This window comes from Lepus europaeus, chromosome 23 (genome assembly GCF_033115175.1).
Source record: "Lepus europaeus isolate LE1 chromosome 23, mLepTim1.pri, whole genome shotgun sequence".
NCBI lineage: Eukaryota > Metazoa > Chordata > Mammalia > Lagomorpha > Leporidae > Lepus > Lepus europaeus.
In genome coordinates, this window is record NC_084849.1 from 24,791,486 (window position 1) to 24,813,985 (window position 22,500).

At 47.0% G+C, this 22,500-nt stretch overlaps 1 protein-coding gene across 5 annotated transcripts in view; it reads left to right on the forward strand.

Moving 5' to 3' along the window:
• Positions 1-22,500, forward strand: part of DEPDC5 (DEP domain containing 5, GATOR1 subcomplex subunit) — a 148,640-nt gene that overhangs the window by 37,300 nt on the left and 88,840 nt on the right. For all 5 annotated transcript variants that reach the window (XM_062182725.1, XM_062182726.1, XM_062182728.1 and 2 more), the window contains exons 13-24: positions 2,809-2,912; positions 4,260-4,334; positions 5,896-6,030; positions 7,339-7,400; positions 7,522-7,595; positions 9,188-9,257; positions 10,569-10,605; positions 11,741-11,861; positions 15,271-15,491; positions 19,489-19,692; positions 21,158-21,293; positions 22,266-22,363. In XM_062182725.1, the coding sequence (XP_062038709.1) occupies positions 2,809-2,912; positions 4,260-4,334; positions 5,896-6,030; positions 7,339-7,400; positions 7,522-7,595; positions 9,188-9,257; positions 10,569-10,605; positions 11,741-11,861; positions 15,271-15,491; positions 19,489-19,692; positions 21,158-21,293; positions 22,266-22,363 (1,337 nt within the window). The remainder of the gene's footprint in view (positions 1-2,808; positions 2,913-4,259; positions 4,335-5,895; positions 6,031-7,338; positions 7,401-7,521; positions 7,596-9,187; positions 9,258-10,568; positions 10,606-11,740; positions 11,862-15,270; positions 15,492-19,488; positions 19,693-21,157; positions 21,294-22,265; positions 22,364-22,500) is intronic.

Consider the following 22,500-nt stretch of genomic DNA (forward strand, 5'->3'; position numbering starts at 1 on the left):
GCAAGATCCTCTCCTTAGCTTACTTTTTCATCTTTTTTTTTTTTTATTTTTTTGCTTTGAATCTTGCTGTTACTTTAACTTTGCAGTCCAAAGTGAAATACTTTTTTTTAAAAAAAAAGATTTATTTTGTTTATTTGAAAGAGTTACAGAGAGAGAGGAGAGGCAGAGAGAGAGGTCTTCCATCCCCTGGTTCACTCCCCAGATGGCTGCAACGGTCAGAGCTGCACCGATCCAAAGCCAGGAGCCAGGAGCTTCTTCCGGGTCTCCCATGTGGGTGCAGGGGCCCAAGGACTTGGGCCATCTTCTGCTGCTTTCCCAGGCCATAGCAGAGCCAGATCAGAAGAGGAGCATCCAGGACTCGAACCAGCGCCCATATGAGATGCTGGCACTTCAGGCCAGGGCTTTAACACGCTGCGTCACAGCACTGGCCCCAAAGTGAAATACTTTTAATTTATTTATTTTCATTTTATTTGAAAAGTAGAGAGAGAGAGAGAAAGAGAGGGAGAGAGAGAGATATCTTCCCTCTACTGGTTCACTTCCCAAATGCCTAGAGAAAGAGAGAGAGAGAGAAAGAGAAAGAGGGAGAGAGAGGGAGATATCTTCCCTCTACTGGTTCACTTCCCAAATGCCCAGAGAGAGAGAGAGAGAGAGAGAGAGAGAGAGAGGGAGATATCTTCCCTCTACTGGTTCACTTCCCAAATGCCCAGAGAGAGAAAGAGGGAGAGAGAGGGAGATATCTTCCCTCTACTGGTTCACTTCCCAAATGCCCGGAGAGAGAGAGAGAGAGAGAGAAAGAGGGAGAGAGAGGGAGATATCTTCCCTCTACTGGTTCACTTCCCAAATGCCCAGAGAGAGAGAGAAAGAGGGAGAGAGAGGGAGATATCTTCCCTCTACTGGTTCACTTCCCAAATGCCCAGAGAGAGAGAGAAAGAGGGAGAGAGAGGGAGATATCTTCCCTCTACTGGTTCACTTCCCAAATGCCCACAACAGCTAGCGCTGGGCCAGGCTGCAGGCAGGAGCCCAGAACTCCATCTGGGTTTCCCATGTAGGTGGCAGGGACCCAAGTACTTGAGCCATCACCTGCTGTCTCCCAGGATTTACATTATTTGGAAGTTGAATTAGAAGCAGAGGTGCTGGGAATCGAATCAGGCACTTTGATGTGGAATACAGGTGTCCCAAGTAACAGCTGAAGCCACTCTGCCAAATGCCCACCCCAGGGAATCACTTAAAATGTAATATAAGATAACTAATCTTTTTCTGTTTAGCGCAACTTAAAATTGGCATGATGTCTTTTTCTTTTAATAAAATCAAATATACTTAGGTAGAAATAATAGAATTCCTAACTTTCATAAATCTGTTATCCATATTTAATAATTACCAAAATTGATCACATTATTTTTGATGGCTATATAATATTGTCAAACTTTGTTATAATTTAATTCTTTATTGTTAAATACTAATTTTTTTCTAATTTTTAAAATGATCTATGCCATTGAAAAATACATAGTTATATGTCTCAGTTTCTTTAGGATGACTTCTTAGAATTGAAATTATTAGATTAAGGGAAATTTTTTTTCAAAGGTTTATTTATTTACTTGAAAGAGTTACAAGGGAGAGAAGGAAAGGCAGAGAGAGAGAGAGAGAGAGAGAGATCTTCCATCTGCTGGTTCACTCCACATTTGGCCACAATAGCTGGGGCTCTGCCGATCTGAAGCCAGGAGCCAGGAACTGCTTCTGGGTCTCCCTTGTGGGTGTGGGGGCCCAAGGACTTGGGCCATCTTCTACTGCTTTCTCAGGCCATAGTAGAGACCTGGATTGGAAGAGGAGCAGCCAGGACTCAAAATGGGGCCCATATGGGATGCCAGCACTGCAGGCGGTTACTTTACTCGCTACACCACAGTGCTGCCCCCCCCCCCTTTTTTAAAGATGTATTTTATTTATTTGAAAGGGAGAGTCACAGAGAGGGAGAGACAGAGAGGTCTTCCATCCTGTGGTTCACTCCCCAAATGGCCTAAGCAGCCGGGGCTGGGCTGATCTGAAGCCAGGAGCCAGGAGCTTGTTCTGGGTCTCCCATGCGGGCACAGGGGTCCAAGCACTTGGGCCATCCTCCACTGCTTTCCCAGGCACATTAGCAGGAAGCTGGATTGGAAGTGGAGTGGCCAGGTGGCGCTTACATGGGATGCTGACACTACAGGAGGTGGCTTAACTTGCTATGCTACAATGCTGGCCCAAACATTTTCTTTTAAAATTTAAAATGTGTGTGTGTGTGTGTGTGTAGGGGGAACAGTCACATGGTTTTTTAAAGGTACAGAGGGTATATACTGTATTAAATTCCCACCCATCCATTTCCACTTTCCCTAAGCTCCGCCTCCCAACCTGGGCATGTTTATTGTATTTGTAGTACATATACAGAGATGTTCTTCTTTTTTAAGTGTTTTTTTTTTTTTTTTTTTTTTTTTTTTTTTTTTTTTTAATACATGCCACCTAATTTTAATTCAGGGACATAGAACTTGTATGCCCTCAACAATATGTGAGACTGTTCATATCCGTGCTCCATACTGGGCATTAACATAATGTCAATGCAATTTTTAAATGTTTTCCTATGTTTTGTTTAAAATTTACAGGACTATTAATGCAATGACTTTTGCTTGTTAATGTTGGCTAAATGCATTTGACTTCATGACTTACTATTTATGGCAAGTTCTCCTAACTCTTGGAATCCCATCTTCTTCCCTTGCAACCTTGCAAGGGCCTTGAAGTCCTGAATGTCACAGCTGTTTCATGTCCATTTTATGTTACCCCTTTCAGAGTAGTGGTGCAGAATGAGAGAAGAGAAGAGTGGACCTCCCTCCTTGTGACCATTAAAAAGCTCTTCATCCAGTATCCAGTGTTGGTGCGACTGGAACAGGCAGGTACTGCATCTGTGTAACAGAAGGTGTGGGAGGGGAGCAGGTATGGATCGGAGGCTGGAGGAAGACAACAGGGTCACACTTGTTTGCCTTGGAGAGATTTTGCTCTGTTGGGTTTCTAGTTCCTGTTGGATCCATATCTAGCAAGTTCAGTAAGGTCCTTAATACTCTGTGTGTGTGTTTATGTGTATTTTAGTTTGTTTTCCATCCTGAGAACAAAATACCTGAGACTGGGTACTTCATAAAGAAAATAAGCTTATTTATCTGGAAGATTTAGTATTTTAAATTTATTTATTTGAAAGGAGAGAGAGAAGGGGAAAGAGAGAGAGATATCTGCCATCTGCTAGTTCATTCCCCAAAGGCCCACAACCTCCAAGGCGAGGCCAGGCCAAATCCAGGAGCCAGAACTCCATGTGGGTCCCCTGTGTCTGTGCTGAGGACCCAAGTACCTGAGCCATCATTTTCTGCCTCCCAGGGTGCACATTATTTGGAAGCTGGATGGGAAGGAAAGCAGGGACTAGAACTGAAGCACTCTGATATGAGAACATCGCAAGTGGTGTCCTAACCACTGTTCCACAACCCCAGGCCCAGGCTCACAGCTCTGAAGTCTGAAGATCCAAATATCCTGGCACCAGCTCAGTGAGGGCCCCGTGGTTGCCTGACATTACGCCACAGTGCACTGGATAGGGAGTGCTCCCCTGGTGAGACAGGATGGCTGAGAGAATGGAAGGGGCCAGATTTGCCTTTATAACAGTCCTCTCCTGAGAGTTAACCCGGGTCCTATAAAAATGACATCCGTGCCTTCTGAGGACAATAAACCCTTGTACTGGGCTTCACTGCCTCTTAATATGACCGCTCTGGGACCAGTCTTCTAACACATGGATCCTTGGGGGGACAAGCGACATCCTAGCCACAGCAGAGTGGAGGGCCCTGTGGAGCCAGACATTGCCTACTTATCAGTAGTTTTTTTGAAAGATTTATTTTATTTATATGAAAAAGTTACAGAGAGGTAGAGCCAGAGAGAGAGGGGACTTCCATCTGCTGGTTCACTCCCCAAATGGCTGCAACGGCCAGAGCTGAGCTGATCTGAAGCCAGGAGCTTTTTCCGGGTCTCTCATATGTGTGCAGGGGCCCAAGGACTTGGGCCATCTTCTATTGCTTTCCCAGGCCATAGCAGAGAGCTGGATCACAAGTGGAGCAGGCAGGACTTGAACCGGCGCCCATAAGGGATGCCAGTACCACAGGCTGGGGTTTTAACCTGCTGTTCCACAGTGCCGGCCCCAATCAGTATTTTTTTAAGTGTTCCTCTTTCATGACATGTTTTCCCATCTCCTGTATCTTTTGTTTCAGAGGGCTTTCCTCCAGGAGACAATTCTACCTCAGCCCAAGGAAACTACCTAGAGGCCATCAACCTGTCATTCAATGGTGAGTGACACCACCAGCTACAGTGAGCCAGCATCTTGCTCACATGTGGCTGTGAACTTCTCTTTACCTATCGTCCCCCAAACCAGTCTGTGTTGATGGTGCCTGGCCCCGAAGCAATAGCTTGTGACTGGATGGTTTTAATGACCAACATTTTAGCTCTTGGGTCTTTTCGTGGGAAGTTAACTTGGTGTTCTCCTCTGCTTCTTGGAGAGACTTTCTCTTGAACTCTTTGTTTAACTACAGACTGTGTTATTATTTTTCACCCCATTCCTCAACTGCTTTTAGGTAATTTTAAAATCCACTTTTTTTTTTTTTTGGTAAACTGCAAAAGTAATGCATATTCCTAGAATTCAAGTAAAAATATATATCTCCAATCCTGTCCTAAGAGGAGTTATTGTCATCAATGTGGTTTCTTCCCTGCTTTTATGTATTAGCTGGGAGATGTGGTGGTTTGCAGATAACAGAAACCTACTGGGTTGGTTTATACAAAAAAAGGGAAATTTACTCTAAGGATACATAGGGCAGCCTGAATGTCTTTGTTGAAGATGGGGACCTTGGTAGCTGTGGGAACTGTAGCAGCAGAAACTTCTAGAACTACATTCAGTGTCTCTACTCTCTGTTCAGAATCCCACATTTCTAGTAGAGAAAAGTCTGTCTGGTTGCCCAGCTCTGGTTCAGTGTCCTGGCACCGGCCAGTGGTGGAAGTGATGATGCGTGGTCAAAGCATTGTGCTTATCATCTTCCCACATGTCTGTTCCCAGCTGCTGGGGAATGTGAGAGCATGAGATTCATTACTAACTTTTTTGGGTCTTATTTGATTATCATTGATTTTCCATAGTAAAAATAGCAGAGGCCAGAAATAAAAAATGAACCTGCCAACTTTTCATCAAGCCATCCCGATTCCAGTCCACTCTCTTAAATAGTGTTGAAAATTAATATTTTTAAATATATTTCAACACAAGCTTTGTTTATGGATGGTTTCAATTAGCAGCATGAAATTTGAGCATTTGTGGCGTCAGTGGGGAGGATCAACCAAAGTGACAGTAACTTGGTCCTGTGTTCACACAGTTCTTTTTTTTTTAAAGATTTATTTATTTGTTTGAAAGAGTTACAGAGAGACAAAGACAGAGAGATAGAGAGGTCTTCCATCTGCTGATTCACTCCCCAGATGGTTGCAATGGCCAGAACTGCACTGATCCGAAGCCAGGAGCCAGGAGCTTCCTCTAGGTTTCCCACACAGGTGCAGGGGCCCAAAGACTTAAGCCATCTTCTATTGCTTTCCCAGGCCACAGCAGAGAGCTAGATGGGAAGTGGAACAGCCAGGACTCAAACTGGCACCCATATGGGATGCTAGCACTGCAGGTGGCAGCTTTACCCGCTATGCCACTGCTTCTACGCAGTTCTTAAGTGGAAGAGGAAAGACACATGTGCACTTTAACTAGAATTCGGATGGTACAACCACAGACAAAACCTGCGCAAGTACAGAGATGCTCACTGGAGGCTGGTTTCTGAAAGCCATGATGTCATCATCACCAGGGCATTTTTTTTGTTTCGTTTCAAGTGTTTGACAAGCACTACATCAACCGCAACTTCGACCGAACTGGGCAGATGTCCGTGGTGATCACGCCCGGGGTGGGTGTCTTTGAAGTGGACCGCCTACTCATGATCCTGACCAAACAGCGGATGATAGATAACGGTAACACCCCCTCGTTTGTGCCCAGTCTCAAGTTCATAGCCTGACTTTCCCTTGAAACTCTGGGCTTTTACCGATGCTTAGAATGAGAGGAATTCCACAAGGGAGGCGCTCTGCCTGTTATAAGATCTGGGGATGTCAGCAAGCGTTAAAAAGACATAAAGAGTTCCATGGAAAGACAGCTTTGGGAAATACTCGGTCATGCCACAGTTAAGCAGATCCCATGTTTGCAGGTCTTTGTCAGAGTTTTTATTTATTTATTTTTAAAAGATTTATTTATTTATTTGAAAGGCAGAGTTACACAGAGAGAAGGAGAGACAGAGAGAGAGAGAGAGAGGTCTTCCATCCACTGGTTCACTCCCCAGTTGGCCACAGTGGCCGGAGCTGCGCCGATGTAAAGCCAAGAGCCAGGAGCTTCCTCCAGGCTTCCCAAGTGGATGCAGGGGCCCAAAGACTTGGGCCATCTCCCACTGCTTCCCCAGGCCACAGCAGAGAGCTGGATCGGAAGTGGAATAGCCAGGGCTTGAACCAGCACCCAAATGGGACGACAGCACTGCAGGCGGCGGCTTTACCCGCTACGCCACAGCGCCGACCCCAGAGGGTGAATCGGTCCTTTGAATTTGCAAGCATATTTGGCTCTTTACTTGGGGGTGTTGTTTTAGGGACCAGTGTGCCATCAGCACACCTTGGGAAGCACCATCAGATCATCCAGCCTGGTCCCCCCGCCATGATGAGCCATGCGTCCCCAACTCTGTCTCACGCTTCCCAGTTCAATTTATGTCTCACAATTTATGGGAAGGTAAATCCTGATTGTGCAATAAAGAAGCTCTGTGAAGTGATGTGGATCGTTTTAGTTTTTGCTGAGATTATAAAGTTCTTTTTACTTCCTGGCCTTGACATTTAAGTAAAGGAGGCTTGGTTGTCTTTTTTTTTTTTTTTTTCTTTTATTCCCTTCTTATTTTTTTGCAAGTCACAACCTTCAGGGCAGCCAAAGGCTAATTGTCAAGCACTGAATAACAGCAGTGGAGGCTGAGCCAGGTTGAAGCCAGGAACCCAGAACTCAGGCCAGGTCTCCCCCATGGGTGGCAGACACTTGATACTTGACCTCTTGCTTCACAGGAGTATGATGGGGCTCAGCAGAGAGGAAATAAAAATACATCTACTTCTTTGCTGTGTGAGCCATGCTGATAAGGCTATAAATTACAGGGTGGTTCATCACTTTGCCTCATTGCATCATTAGTAGTCTGGAACACTTTACTGTCCTGCACCCTCCACCCCACCTCCAGCTCGTTTTGTCTTTTCTTTTTTTAGGAATTGGCGTGGACTTGGTGTGCATGGGAGAGCAACCATTACATGCTGTCCCATTGTTCAAGGTAATTTGGGATTTGCTTGCTAAAGGCCAGTTTGTGTATACTTGAAAACAAAGGAGTTGGAGTAGTCCCATACCTTACTTGTTTATCAGCTGATCTGTTCATTGGCTGTGTTTCCTTGCAGCTGCACAATCGGAGCACTCCTCGCGATTCTCGTCTGGGCGATGACTATAATATTCCTCACTGGATAAACCACAGGTGGGTGTGAGCTTGAGTCATAGTAGATGAGGGTTTCAAATAGCTTTCTTGGTATTTTCTCTTTAAGTCTGTTAAGTTCTGGGGGCAGCCATTGTAGTGCAGCAGGGTAAGCTGCCACCTGCAACTCTGGCATCCCATGTGAGTGCTAGATCAAGTCCCGGCTACTCTGCGTCTGTTCCAGTTCCCCGATAATGCTCCAGGAAAAGCAGCAGAAAATGGCCCAAGTACTTGGGCCCCTGCAACCCATGTGGGAGTCCAGGATGGAATTCCTGGCCCAGCCTAACCATGACGGCCATTTGTGAAGTGAACCAGTGGATGGAAGATCTCTCTCTCTCTCTCTTTTTTTCTCTGTCACTCTGTCTTTCAAGTAAATAAAATAAATCTTTAAAAAAATTTTTAAAATGAATCTGTTAAGTTTTGATTATAACACTAAATCTTTGGTAAGGAAAATGTGGAAATCAAAGTTGTAATACTTGCCTAAGATTCCCCTGCATGTAGAGCATGTGGGGTGGGCATTTGACACAGTGGTTAAGAGGTTGCTCAAGGTGCTCACATCTGACGTAGGAGTACCGACTTCCTGCTAATACACACACCTAGAGGCAGGAAGTGATAGTTTTAAAGTAATTGGGCCTCTGTCACCCATGTGAGATGCCTAGATTGATTAGTTATTGAGTGATAAGGACCTTCCTTTGGCCCAGCATCAGGACAGGTTATCAAGGTGGAAAAGTATCATGGGGTAGATAGATTTAATCCCAACCATAAAGAGATTCTCACCCGGTTAGGAATTAGCACGAGTACATGAAATGGATTAAGGGAAAGAAAAGAACAGCAGTTAAATACATAATTTTTAAAAAATTATTATTATTTTATAAAGATTTATTTATTTTAAAGACAGAGAAAGAGGGAGAGACAGAGATAGAGAAATCTTCCATCTCCTGGTTCAGTCCCCAAATGGCCACAAAGGCCAGAGATAGGCCAGTCCAAAGCTAGGAGCCAGAAGCTGCTTCGGGGCCCCTCACATGGGTACAAGGGCCCAAGTATTTGAGCCATCCTCTGCTGCTTTCCCAGGAACATTAGCAGGGAGCTGGATCAGAAGTGGAGCAGCTGGCACTCAAACCGGTGCCCATATGGGCTGCTGACATCGTAGGTAGCAGCTTTACCTGCTATATATACTACAACCCTGGCCCCTAAAATTATTTTTATTATTATTGTATTTGAAAGGCAGTGAAACAGACAGACAGATCTCCCATCTGTTGGCTCACTCCCCAAATGCCCACAACAGCTGGGGCTGAGCTAGGCCAAGGCCAGGATCCAGGAGCTTCATCCAGATGTCCCACAGGGATGCTGGGCACCCAAGTACTTGAACCATTACCTGCAATAGCAGGTAACTGGAGTTAAAAGTGGACCTGGGACTTGAGCCCAGGCTCTCTGAAACAGGATGCAGGCATCCTCTGTGGCATCTTAAAATACTGTGCCCAAGTCCAAAGCGAAGTCAGTTACAATGGAGGGAGTCGATCTATACCCGGTGTTTCAACTGTCTCTTGAGGTTTATAATGAAAGAGGTTACATTAATGACCCCGTTGCCTTTACAGTTTCTACACCTCCAAAAGCCAGCTCTTCTGCAACAGTTTCACCCCACGAATAAAGCTGGCAGGAAAGAAGGTAGGTTTCCCCAAGCAGCAGTGCCTTGAGAGACTCTGTTACACAGCGACGTTGATGTGCTGGTCCTGAAGTACCTCCCCTCCCTGCTCACTGTCCCCAGTTCTCCCCTACTCCCTACCCTGTCATTAACAGGGCTTATAAAATTTGTCTCGGAACTTTATAATTGTATACATTTGATAAGTAGTAACAAGACAAACTTCAGACTGCAGGCACTATATTTTTAAAAAATTTTTAAAGATTTATTTATTTGAAAGGCAGAGTTACAGAGAGAGAGGGAGAAACAGAGAAAGAGAGATCCTCCATCCACTGGTTTACTCCCCAAATGGCCACAGTGGTCAAGGCAGGGCCAGACCAAAGCCAGGAACTTCTTCCAGGTCTGCCATGTTGGTGCAGGGGCCCAAGCTCTTGGGTCATCTTCCACTGCTTTCCCAGGCACATTAGCAAGGAGCTGCCCCAGAAGTGGAACAGTCAGGACTCGAACCTGCACCCATATAGGGTGGGTGGCATTACAGGCTGCAGCTTTACCTGCTATGCCACAATGCCAGCCTCAGGAAATGCGTTTCACAGAAAGATGACAAAGATTTTGTTTTATTGTGATGTGACTGGTTTATTGAGACCCTGAAGTTGCTCATATAGCAGTGAGGACGATGACAGGCAACATATGTCGCAGCCTTCTGAGGTTTTTATGACTTCACCACCACCATTCTCAGCAAAATGGAGCAAAAGAAGCAAGAATGAGCATTGTTATGGGAGATCTAAGGGTCCTGAAAGGAATCATTAAGAAAATGACAGAAATGATGACTCTAGCAGCTCCCCACCCACACTCCATTTTAGCAAAGTAGGTGCTCTGTGGCCTGTTTGGCTCTGGTCAGGTCTACACCTACAGAGAGGTGCCTTGTATGGTCATTCAATCAGGTGGGACCCAGCCATGGTAGAACAAACATAACCATGGATGCAGCAGGAGTCTAATGATTTGGGCTTGGGTTTTGGCTCTGTTGCCTGTTAACTGTGTGACTTTTGCAAGGCTCTTATTTTGCTGTAGAACTGAATATGCTTGCCTGTCAAGTGGGGTCCATGTCCCCACCAAATGGAGGCTTGATAGTAAACAGGATGTGCGATGGGAAGTAGAGGACCAGCAGGGCCTGGCATCATGGTAGCTAGGTGTCAGCTGTTAGCTTGTGGCTTTCTGTTGGTTACAGGGAGGGTTAACACAGGGTCTGTGTCCAGGGGAGCAGCTGTGTACGTAACTGTGCCTTAAAATAAGTTCTGTTCTCACAGAGGTAATAACTAATCATCTATTTAATTTTACAGTCTGCCTCCGAGAAAGCAAAAAATGGCCGTGATACATGTGAGTATTTTTTGAGATCTTCTTTCAGCACTTTTAGAAAGAGTCAGCTAACCCGTGGTAACAGGGTTAGGTGAAGCCACATAAAAAGTTTTCAGCCAGGGCCAGCACAGTGGCATAGCTGGTAAAGCCGCCACCTGCAGTACTGGCATCCCATATGGGCGCCGGTTCGAGTCCCAGCTGCTCCACTTCCCATCCAGCTCTCTGCTATGGCCTGGGAAAGCAGTAGAAGATGGTCCAATTCCTTGGGCCCCTGCACCCGCGTGAGAGACCCGGAAGAAGCTCCTGGCTCCTGGCTTCAAATCAGCGCAGCTCAGCCATTGCGGCCATCTGGGGAGTGAACCAGTGGATGGAAGAACTCTCTCTCTCTCTCTCTCTCTCTCTCTGCCTCTCTTTCTCTCTCTGTGTAACTCTGACTTTCAAGTAAATAAATAAATCTTAAAAAAAAAAATAGATGATGAGAAAATCTGCATTTTCCCCATAGATCAATTATAGTGATCAGATAGAAAGTTTTATTTACATATTTTTAAAATTTTTGAAAGACTTATTTATTTATTTGAAAGAGTTACAGAGAGAGGGAGAGACAGAGAGAGACATCTTCCAGCCTCTGGTTCACTCCCCAAATGGCTGCAATGGCTAGGGCTGGGCCAGGCCGAAGCCAGGAGATTCATTTGGGTCCTCCATTTAGGTTCAGGGGCCCAGGCTCTTGGACTATCTTCCACTGCTTTTCCCAAGCCATTAGCAGGGAGCTAGATCAGAAGCAGAACAGTTGGGACATGAACTGGCATCCATATGGCGTGTTGGCATTGCAGATGGCAGCTTTATCCACTGCACCAGAACACCAGTCCCCATGGATGGGAAGCTTCAAACTATTCACTGTATTAAAATGATATTTTCTAGAAGGTACCACAAAGAATGAAATGCTGTGAATACCTGGCCTTTATTTACTGCTACACTGTTTCTAGATCACTTTGATACATAAATTATTTCATCTCAACAGTCTGATGGATGGGCGACTGTTCCACTTGTTCAGGGGAGAGGAAGATCACCTGGGCTTGCAAATTTTTGGTGAAGGCCCTCCAGAGGCATCTGTATAAAATGGATTCAGATGGCAATTTGTGTTCCCTGTGTGTTTCAGCTCTCGGAACTCCAAAAGAATCTGAGAACGCCCTTCCCATCCAAGTGGATTACGATGCCTACGATGCGCAAGTGTTCAGGCTGCCTGGCCCGTCCCGGGCTCAGCGCCTCGCCACCTGCAGGTTTGCCTCACGATTCTCTTGGGGGTGCATGCAAAAACCATGCAGGGAAACCTGACGTCCAAGATTCTTGATTAGTTTCTTTCCTTCCTTCCTTTCTTTTTGGACTTACTTGTTTGAAAGGCAAAGTGATAAAGAGATGTTTCATCCACTAATTCATTCCCCAAATGGCGACCGTGGCCAGGTTGGTGCCAGGCCAAAGCCAAGAGCCAGGAAGCCCATTCTGGTTTCCCATGTGCGTGGCAGGAACCCAAGCACTTGGGCCAACCTCTGCTGCCTCCCCAGGTGCACTAACAGGAAGCTGGACTGGAAGTGGAGTAGCCAGGACTAGCCCTGGTGCTCTGGGATTCTGGCACCGCAGGTGGCAGCTTAGCCTGCTGCACCACAGCGCCAGCCCCATCCTTGGTTTTCCTGTGTCTAATCAAAGCAGATGACGAGACCTGGCTTTCTGCGACCCAGGGTGCATACTCCGTGAGGCACAAACCGTGTCTTCCTCGGTGCTCTGTCCCTCGCCCATGGCTGAGCATATACCAGTGCTCAGACATTTACTGTTGAAGTAGTGAGCATGTCGTCAGCACTTGGGATCCATTTTCAGACTCTGTTTAAATTCTGGCTTAAAATCTTTCCAGGAAGAAAAAGAGCCCTGATGCCAGAGGCAGCCGATTGGAAGACTTTCTGTCTCATTCTAGAATTTTGCCTCTCTGTGCTTTTGATCCTTCTTCCTGCTGCTTCTAGAGCTTTTTCTCCTTGGGCAGTTTTATGTTTTAATAGGAGTATATATATTCTTTTTAAACTAAAGAAATGTTCAACATGCTCATATGGAGAGACTTGTATCGTGAACAGCTCTCTTCATGTTGCTAGGCTTGTTTCTATTTTGTTTTTCTTGTTTTTTTTTAAGATTTATTTATTTATTTGAAAGAGTTACAGGGAGAGAGATCTTCCATCCACTGGTTCATCCGCCCAGATAGCCAGGAACCAGGACTTCTTCCAGGCCTCCATATGAGTACAGGGGCCCAAACACTTGGGCCATCCTCTGCTGCTTTCCCAGGCACATTAGCAAGGGGCTGGATCAGAAGTGGTGCAGCCAGGACTCTAATTGGCATAATATCCCATATGGGATGCTGGCGCTGCAGGCGGAGGCTTAACCCGCTGTGCTACAATGATGGCCTGCCAGGCTTGTCTCATCGTTATCTCTCCCAAATTTTAATTTTGCCTGGATTATTTTAAAACAAATCCCAACCATTGTGGTTTTTTTTTCTTTGCCTGAACATACCTCAGTATACTTCTTAGACAAAAAATAATTTTTAAAAAACATTACCATGCATAATTGCTAGGAATAAAATTAACACTAACTGCTTTGAAATAACCTTGACAGTAGGGACTCCATTTTAGAGCACCCTAGACTCCATCTTGATAAAGCACCCCCCACCACGAGACTCTGGTCTGAAACTGTGACCTAAAAACTCAGACAATAGCCGTACTCCTACAGTAACAGAGACTGCATCCCGCTTGGCAGAGCAGAGAAACTCCCTAGCATGATTGCTCAAGCTTAAAACAGAGAGGCTGCACCTGGGTTAATATTAAGATTGTAATTTGTCTATTGTCAAGATTGTAATTGATATCATTTTCGCATAGGCCTTCGGTCAGCTTGACCCAAGTAACCACGTATTCCGCCTCCCTTTCTCATGGTTTTTGCCTTTATAAACCCTGTTGCTTTGAGCTTCGGGGTCGAGAGTTCTTTAGGGCACGGCTGGCTCTCCACCGCAGTGGGTTTGTTTGAACTGAGATCTAAGCAAGATCCACATGTGGCATTTGGTTGTGATGGCTTTTTTGTTGGTGACAGAAGAATGTCTTGCTTTCTTCATTTAGCGGATTGTTTCCTTGTAACATTTAACTCTTCAGCAGGCCGGCGCCGTGGCTCACTAGGCTAATCCTCCACCTGTGGCGCTGGCACCCCGGGTTCTAGTCCCGGCTGGGGCGCCGGATTCTGTCCCGGTTGCTCCTCTTCCAGTCCAACTCTCTGCTGTTACCTGGGAAGGCAGTGGAGGATGGCCCAAGTGCTTGGGCCCTGCACCCACATGGGAGACCAGGAGGAAGCACCTGGCTCCTGGCTACAGATCGGCGCAGCGCACCGGCCATAGCGGCCATTTGGGGAGTGAACCAATGGAAAGGAAGACCTTTCTCTCTGTCTCTCTCTCTCACTGTCTAACTCTGCCTGTCAAAAATTTAAATAATTAATTAATAAAAAAAAAACTCTTCCGCTATTCTATGCACTTCCTGTAAACTAGCCATTATCTCTGGATGCCTGATTAGATTTAGATTCAATTGTAGTAGGAGGGAGACCGGCAAGACTTCTCAGTGTGTCCTTTCTGTTGCATTGCATTGCATTGCTCCCTCATTTTTAGTGATGTGGGGTTGATTTAGTGAGATTGGGAGGGATCATGCTGGAGTGATCATTTCTGGACAGCTGTGATCCCACGATTCTGGCTGTTTCAGGGCTGTCATTCACCACCCCCCTCCCCTTCCCTCCCCTTTCCCCTCCCCCTTTCCATTCTCCTCCCCTTCCCCTCCCCTTCCTCTTCCCCTTCTTCCCTTCCTTCCTTCTTTCCTTCCTTCCTTCCTTCCTTCCTTCCTTCCTTCCTTCCTTCCTTCTTTTTTTAAGATTTATTTATTTATTTGAAAGGCAGGATTACGGAGAGAAGGAGAGAGAGATCTTCCATCTACTAGTTCACTTCTCAAATGGCCACAATGGTTGGAGCTGGGCCAATCTGAAGCCAAGAGCCAGCAGCTTCTTCAGGGGCCCAAGCACTTGGGCCATCTTCTACTGCTTTCCCAGGCATATTAACAGGGGGCTGGATGGGAAGTGGAGCAGCCTCTCCCACTGTCTCATACATCTCAAGCTGCTCAGAGCCAAGTCCCTGCTGCTTTATGTCTTTTCTTTCTTTCTTCTTCTTCTTCTTTTTTTTTTTTTAATGACAGGTAGAGTTATAGACAGTGAGAGGGAGAGACAGAGAGAAAGGTCTTCCTTCCGTTGGTTCACTTCCCAAATGGCTGCCACAGCCGGCACTGCACTGATCTGGAGCCAGGAGCCAGGTGCTTCTTCCTGGTATCCCATGTGGGTGCAGGGGCCCAAGCACTTGGGCCATCCTCCACTGCTATCCCGGGCCACAGCAGAGAGCTGGACTGGAAGAGGAGCAACTGAGACTAGAACCAGTGCCCATATGGGATGCTGGCGCCACAGGCCAAGTGAGCCACGGTACCGGCTCTGCTTTATTTCTTAACTGTAGATCAGATGTCAGATTTTCATTAGTGGCTTCCTAGGAAGCTTGGGCTGCTGACGGGTTTTGGGGTTTTGACTTGAGGTGGGTTATCTCCCTTGCTGGTCAGTAACTTTTTGTCTCTCCCCTGGCAGGGCCGTGCGGGAGCGGGAGCATCACAGTGGAAAGAGTGCCAGCTCCTGTGACGTCTCATCCAGCCCTTCCCTGCCTAGCCGCGCACTACCCACTGAGGAAGTGAGGAGCCAGGCTTCTGACGACAGCTCCCTGGGCAAGAGTGCCAACATCCTGATGATCCCACACCCCCACCTGCACCAGTATGAAGTCAGCAGCTCCTTGGGCTACACCAGCACTCGAGGTCAGTGTGCTAAAGCACACGCAGAGCTGGGCAGAGCCAGGGCCTTCGTTATTAGAGTGGGAGATAGGAGTAGAGACCAGGGCTGGGGTAGCAGTCTTACATCTCAGTTATGTCAGTGCCAGTGCAGTGGGCGGACTCTCCTTAGCTAATAGGTATATGTGTTTTGTCTCTACCTTTTCTTCCCTGTCACCATGACAATAGGACACCCTGATATATGTGTTAATACATCACATTTCTTAGGCCTGTGGTCTAAAGAGTCTATTTCCTTCTCATTTCCATCTGTGTCCTGTGCAGTCAGCTCTCCCCACCCATGGATTCTGCATCCATGGAGTCAACCAACCACATATCAAAAACACTCAAAGACAGGAGTCACGCCCATACTGAGCACGTATGGACTCTGTTCCGCCATGTCATCATTTCCTAAACAACTCGCTGTAACAGCTGTTGACATTGTATTGAGGATTGTCAGTAGTCTAGAGATGACTTAAAGTATACAGGAGGTGGTGCATAGTTTGTATTACAAATAACTACACCATTTGCTATAAGGATTGTGCTAATCCATGAGGGGTCTTGGAACCAATCTTCCCCAAGTCACCAGGGCACGACTTTTATTTTAAGGTTTCTCCCCTCTGTCCCACAGTCATAGAAGCCAGCTGCTGCTCTTCTTGCAACTGCTCTTGCCTGTCCAGTAGCAAGGGCAGCCAGAGTTTACAGGCCTCTCCTGCTGTTTGTGCAAAAACGTTATTTTTGAAATAACTAAGGGCTCGTGGGAAGTTGCACAAAATCTACTGGGAGTTCCTGTGTCCCCTATGCTCACTTTCCCTAGTGGCCTTGCATATTTGCAGAATGATCCCAAAACTGGGAAACTGACATGGGAGTAATCTGCAGAGCTTATTCAGTTCCATTAGTTTTGCATGCTGTGTGTGTGTGTGTGTGTGTGTCTTTCTATGCTGTTTGTCAGGATAGATTCATGTAACCATCATCACAGTTCACATACGGAGCTCCTTGCCACCCCTTTATAGCCACACCCTATTAATCGATCTCCTTCACACATCAGGGCAGGCATTCAGCTGAGTGATTAAGAGGCCAGGCCCTACGTCACAGGGCCTGGGTTTGAGTTCCAGCCCTGGCTCCAGATTCCAGCTCCCCGTTTATGGAAACCCTGTGAGCTAATACATGATGGCTTAGGTTGTTGAGTTCCCATCACCCATGTGGGAGACCTGGCTGTGGTCCCAGGCCCAGTCCTAGACACTGTAGGTGTTTGGGGAGTAAACCAGCAGATGGAGGTCTTTCTGTTTGTCAGTCTGTCTCTCTGCCTCTTGAATTAAAAAAAAAAAAAAAAAAAAAACCAAGAAGAATATAAGTTGAAGCCTACCCCTGCAGGCTTTCAATCACGCCCTAGGAGTGTTGTGTCCATGAGCTGCCTCCTGACGCCCCAGAAGGATTTCCACAGGGCAAGGAGTGTTCTCCGTGACATAGCACGTCAGTAGGGGCAGCCATCCAGGGACTGCAGGATTGGGGAACAGAAAGCTTTATCCATCAGACACTATATACATCACACTAAGGGTCTGTAGAAATGTTTGATGGAAAAGTTTGTTTCACAGCATGAAAAGGAAATTCTAAAAGAAAAAGGAACAGATATTTAATTACATGACTAAAGAGCAGACCCCATGTCACCTCCATTAATTAAGTGTAGTATTCAAAAGAATTAAAATATATTTGCAGATTTCTAGGTTAGCTCACACCACTCTCCCCACCCCCTCCCTTTGGGATCTATCTAAGTTTGCGTAATAGTGACTACCATTTTGCTGAAAATATTCCTAGAAAGTCCTTAGCAAAAGGCAAACCAAAATAAATGTTAGTCCTTAAGAAGCCTTTATCATTCCAATAGCCAGATCCCCGCCATTAGCTGGAACTAAGTTATTTGGCTTCAGTGCAAAGAAACTGGACACTGGAGTCTTATTGTGTACCCAGAAGGAGAATCATATGGATGTAGCGGACATATTGACTACCTCTGCCAGGGTCTGCCCTACTGCTTACCAAATACCTGTTTTTATTGGATCTGCGGAGATAGCTCTTAATCCAAGTATCTTTGAAAATAGAGTTTCTTATGTTTTTTTTTTTTTTTTCCTCATTAATTTTCTGCATAAGAGCAGCCACTTGGGATGCCTGCATCCCATGTTGGGAGTGCCTGGTCTCTCTCTGTTTCAAATAAATAAATAAGTAGATGTTTTAAATAATTATCTATATAGCAGTGTCCTTTAATGCTGCTTGAGAATTTGTTAGAAGAGCCAAAAGCTATTCATTGGACTATTGTTAAAGGGACACAATGCATAGGCCTTGAATTTTCTGTTTCTGTTATATGTAGGGATTCTCATCCACTTACCCTCCCAGTGTAATGTAAGAAACACTTCCTCTTTTCCCAGCCTGTGTTTCTGAGTCACTTTTTCCCCTTAGTCATATTTTTCATTCTTTTAAAATTAATTTTAATCTTTCGCTCTTTTCATTTTATTTGAAAGGCAGAGGGAGAGCGGAAGACAGAGACAGATAGACCTTCCATCTGCTGATTCATTCTCCAAATGCCTGCGACAGCTGGGACAAAGCCAGGCCAAAGCCAGGAGCCTGGAGTTCAATCCAGGTCTTCCATGTCAGTGGCAGGGATCCAAATACTTGAGCCCCATTTGCCGCCTCCCAGGGTGCACACTGGCTCAGAAGTGGATGTGAGATTCCCAAGCAGCAACTTAAACTGCTGTGCCAAATGCCCACTTCCTTTCTTTTTAGAACCAGTACTCACCTTTCTTTTAATGAGGTTCTCTTCTTTCCATAACTAACTAGACCATACCCCGTTTTATTTTGTAAACTATAGCATCATTTTGTTAACTTACAATGTGAAAGAGCTTTTGTGGAGATCTGAATGCACATCAACTTGAGGAACGGACTATTACGTACGAGGGTCTGTGCTGGGCGTTGTGTAGACAATGGTGGACAAGACAGCTTCCTTGATGCGTTGGAGTTAGCACGTACTGGACCCACTTGCTAATCTGGGTGATTGGTTAGCAAACGTGGGATACACCCAGGGGAGCTGGCGGGTTCCTTCCTTTTGGTCCACTGAGGTTGTGTAGCACGCTGACTCCGTCTCTGTAGCAGGTCATTGGATGGGACAGCTTGAATCTGTCATGCCATCTCCTTGCCTAATCAAGGCTAGCTGCATCCATTTCTTTATTCTTTTTTTTTCCTCCAGGAATTTTTTTTTACACATGATAATATTCGGTTGTTTACTCATGTCCCAGTCCACTTAATCAATAGAAGAGAGTGCTGACCTACTCAATCACTCGGGGACCCAGGCTCGTTCCATCCTGGAACACCATGGTCATCAACCTTTGTCTCCAAAGTTTGCGCAGAGGAAGAAAAGAGAATGGAGATCATGCCTGGAGGTATCTGTGGTCCAGGCCTGGAACTGGAGAATGTCACTTCTGCTCGGGTTCCATTAGCTGGAACTGAGTCACGTGGCTTTGTTGCGAAGGGACTGGACACCACAGTCTTTTCATGTACTCAAAAGGCAAATCATATAGGGGATATTATTGGCTACCTCTGCCAGGGTCTGCCCTCCTGGTCACCAAATAGCTATTTTTATTGTTCTTCCCACATACAGAATATACTCACCCCTTCCCCAAGGGAGACAATCCAAGTCCCATCGTTTAGTCGTAGCTCGCAGCTCAAGATTGAGGGTCACCAGGCGGCGTGTGGTCCTCTCATCAGGTTTGGGTGTGCTTCATTAGGCCAATAATTTAGGAATCAGAGCTCTTTTCTGCCAAGTATTTAAAAAAAGAAACCCAAACGCATTTCATGTCTTCGTAATTTGAACATGTTTCTCTCATTCCCTGGCACTTGTGATGTCCACGATTCTTGTCAACCTTGGCCTAGCAGTCTTCCTGATTCTGGTTTCATTGTGGCTGTATGCTTTCTCTTTGTGCCTCCACTCCATGAAAATTGGCAGACGCCCTGGAAAACATGATGGAGCCACCGCAGCGAGACTCCAGCGCACCAGGGAGGTTCCACGTAGGCAGTGCAGAGTCCATGCTACACGTTCGACCTGGCGGATACACGCCGCAGCGAGCGCTGATTAACCCCTTCGCCCCCTCACGGATGCCTATGAAGCTGACGTCCAACAGAAGGCGCTGGATGCACACCTTTCCTGTGGGTGAGTTGGCTGTTTAGGAGGGAGCCTTTGACTAGCAGCTCCCAGCCCTGGGCAAGCATCTCAACTACTCTGAAGCTCTGTTGTCCGCTAGTAAGACGCCCCCTTGCCCGTCCCAGGGATCTCGTGAGGCTCCTTGAAGGTAGACTTCAGTGGGCCTTGTAACCGACTGGCTGTATAAACCGAAGGACTTCTTGCTCTATTTGGAAGGGATTATGCTTTGCCACCCGTTTTCTCTCCTAGGACTGATGTCCCTTGTTTTTGTTCATTCCTGCCTCTCTTAGCTCTCTCTGGATATTGATTTGTTTTTGGAAACTTTTTGTTGTTGCTGTTTTCCAAGTTTATTGTTTTTTCCTAGCACATCATTTCTGATCTGTGCTGTGTGCTGAAGAAGATGACAGCAAGGTTTTATAAAGCTCTGGCTAAAATTCAGCATCAGCTTAATGAGCTCTTACTGGGCTGGGAAGGTGCAGGTCATTAAACCCCAGGGTTGTTTTCCTGGAAACTACCCTGCTAAATGCCTGAGAATGTCTAGCTGTGTCCTTCTGCTTATTTTTAGTGCTTAAAAGTTACATACATCTTGTTCATTTGCTATACTTGGGTTTCACCCTCACACCCCTTTGTGCCTCGTTGTCTCTGCTGGATTTGGTCACCCTGCTTGTTTCTTTCTGCTTTTTCTTTTCGCCCATTTTCTCCACCGGCTCCCTTTGAGAGCTCTTAGGAGAACTCTGGAGGCCTTGTCCATGGCCTTCGGCTCTTCCCCCTTGCCCCTTCACACACACCTACACTGTTGGCTTCATTTCCCCCTCCTGCCCACCTGGCCGTCTCCTACCTGAGGTCCTCCTGGGCCAGGTTCTCCAGCCCCCTGCCTCCTCACCCGCATCCTCAGCCTCTTCTTTCTCAACTAATCCTGTGGTCCCCTGCACACGTTTTGCCTCCCTTTCACGTCTGGGATTTCACAAATATCATTTCTTCTACCCTGATGTCCCCCTGACTTCAACTCCTGTTGGTCTTGTTTAACACACAGCTCCAAAACGTCTCCTTCTCCAGGAAGCTTTCTTCAGTAGGCATGACCAATCCTGATCTGTCTCCTCCTCTTATCTTTTTGGGCCTCTTCGGCTTCTCAGAGTCATCACTGTGTCACCAGAATCCTTGGTGTTTTACCCGTGTCTTCACCCTCCTGTGCTTCTGTATTTCTCTACGGCATCTTCATTGATATGCAGGAGCCAGAGACTCCGAAAGTATTCTTAGCAGACTGGACAGAATGAAAAACAGGAGGCCCCGCCGCAGGACAGGCCCTGCCAGGAGAGGAGCCAGAGGGTCCCTCGGGCAGTGTCCCCCTGTGGCCTGTTCTTGTTTCAGTCTCTCCGACACCTGTGTCCCAACAGCAGGAGGAAGGAAGTGGCTGTGAATGCACAGCACCCCCTGTCAGGCAGGAATGATGCTCAGTGGTTGTCTGTCCGGGTAGGACCATCCGGGGAGGCCATCCAGATCCATCACCAGACCCGGCAGAATATGGCGGAGCTGCAGGACAGCGGGCAGAGGGACCCAGCCCACTCCTCGGCAGAGCTGCTGGAGTTAGCGTATCACGAAGCTGCTGGAAGGTGAGGATGTGCACGGGGCACCAGAAGGTAACTTGAGAACGGTCTCTGGCACCCGAAACAGTGTGGGACAGGCTGCCAATAAAACGTCTCCTTTATAAGAGTTGGAAAGACAGTGTGAGCGCAGGGCCTTCCGTTGTCAGCCTCCTCCCCTTCCCCGGGCAGAGTGCTAAGCAAACAGCCGGACATTTTTGCCTGAGATGTGACCTGAGCCTCACACCTGGGTTTCTTCTGCATCTTAGTCAAGGACGAAATAGAGAGGGAACATGCTTTGGGTGTGGCATGCCCAGACAAGTGATCCCCGCTGTGTGTTTTGGGCAGCTCGCTCTGTGCCTTTCGCCATTCCAGTCATTGAGAAATTCATTCCACTGTTGAGTTTAGAGCAACTTGGTGCCAGAAGCAAGGCAACTCAAGGCCTGTGTCTATGGAAACGACGCTTTCTGAACCAGATCTCTGCTTCACAGAGCATTTAGTCAGCGGAGAAAGAAAGTCACTTCAGCCTTGACAAGGGGGAGCCCCTGGTTATACCTGGACTCGCTGTTCCTGCGCTACTTTGGGAAGCATTTTGCAGAGAGATATCTCGGGGCCCTCTCTGAGTCACCTTGACATCCGTGGGCTGGATGAAGGATGTGAACAGGGCACGGCCCCCTTTCGCTGCTCAGCTCTGAAGCATCTGTTCAGCACCTTGCATGTGGCCTTGGTAGCGAGGGGGAGGCATAGGACAGAAAGGGCAGGTGCTCTGGTACAGCTTGGGGCACAGCAGCTGGGTGCCAGGGCAGGAGGCCAGAGCTGGCCCATGAACCAAGCCTCGCGGTCTGGTGGCTTGAGATGCGGACCCCAGCAGTCGCCCGTCTGCATGGCTGAATACGCAAGACTCGTTTTTGATGAAAATCCCCCCGGGACACAGGGTGAGCAGGAAAACCAGGTGCTGATCTGCATGCACTAAGCCAGGTGGCTGGGCTCTGTTCTCTGCAGGCACAGCACATCCCGCCAGCCTGGCGACGGCCTGTCTTTCCTGAGCTTCAGTGGAACAGAAGAGCTTTCTGCCAGCCTGCTTAGCAACAGTGGCGCAGGTAACCGGTCCGAGAGGTGGCAGAGCCGGGTGGCTCAGCACAGGCTCACATCGGAAAGGGACACAAAGGTCCAGAAAAGCGGGGCCAGGTCTATTCTGGGATCATTGCAGCCACGATTTTGGGTGACCTATTTAGAA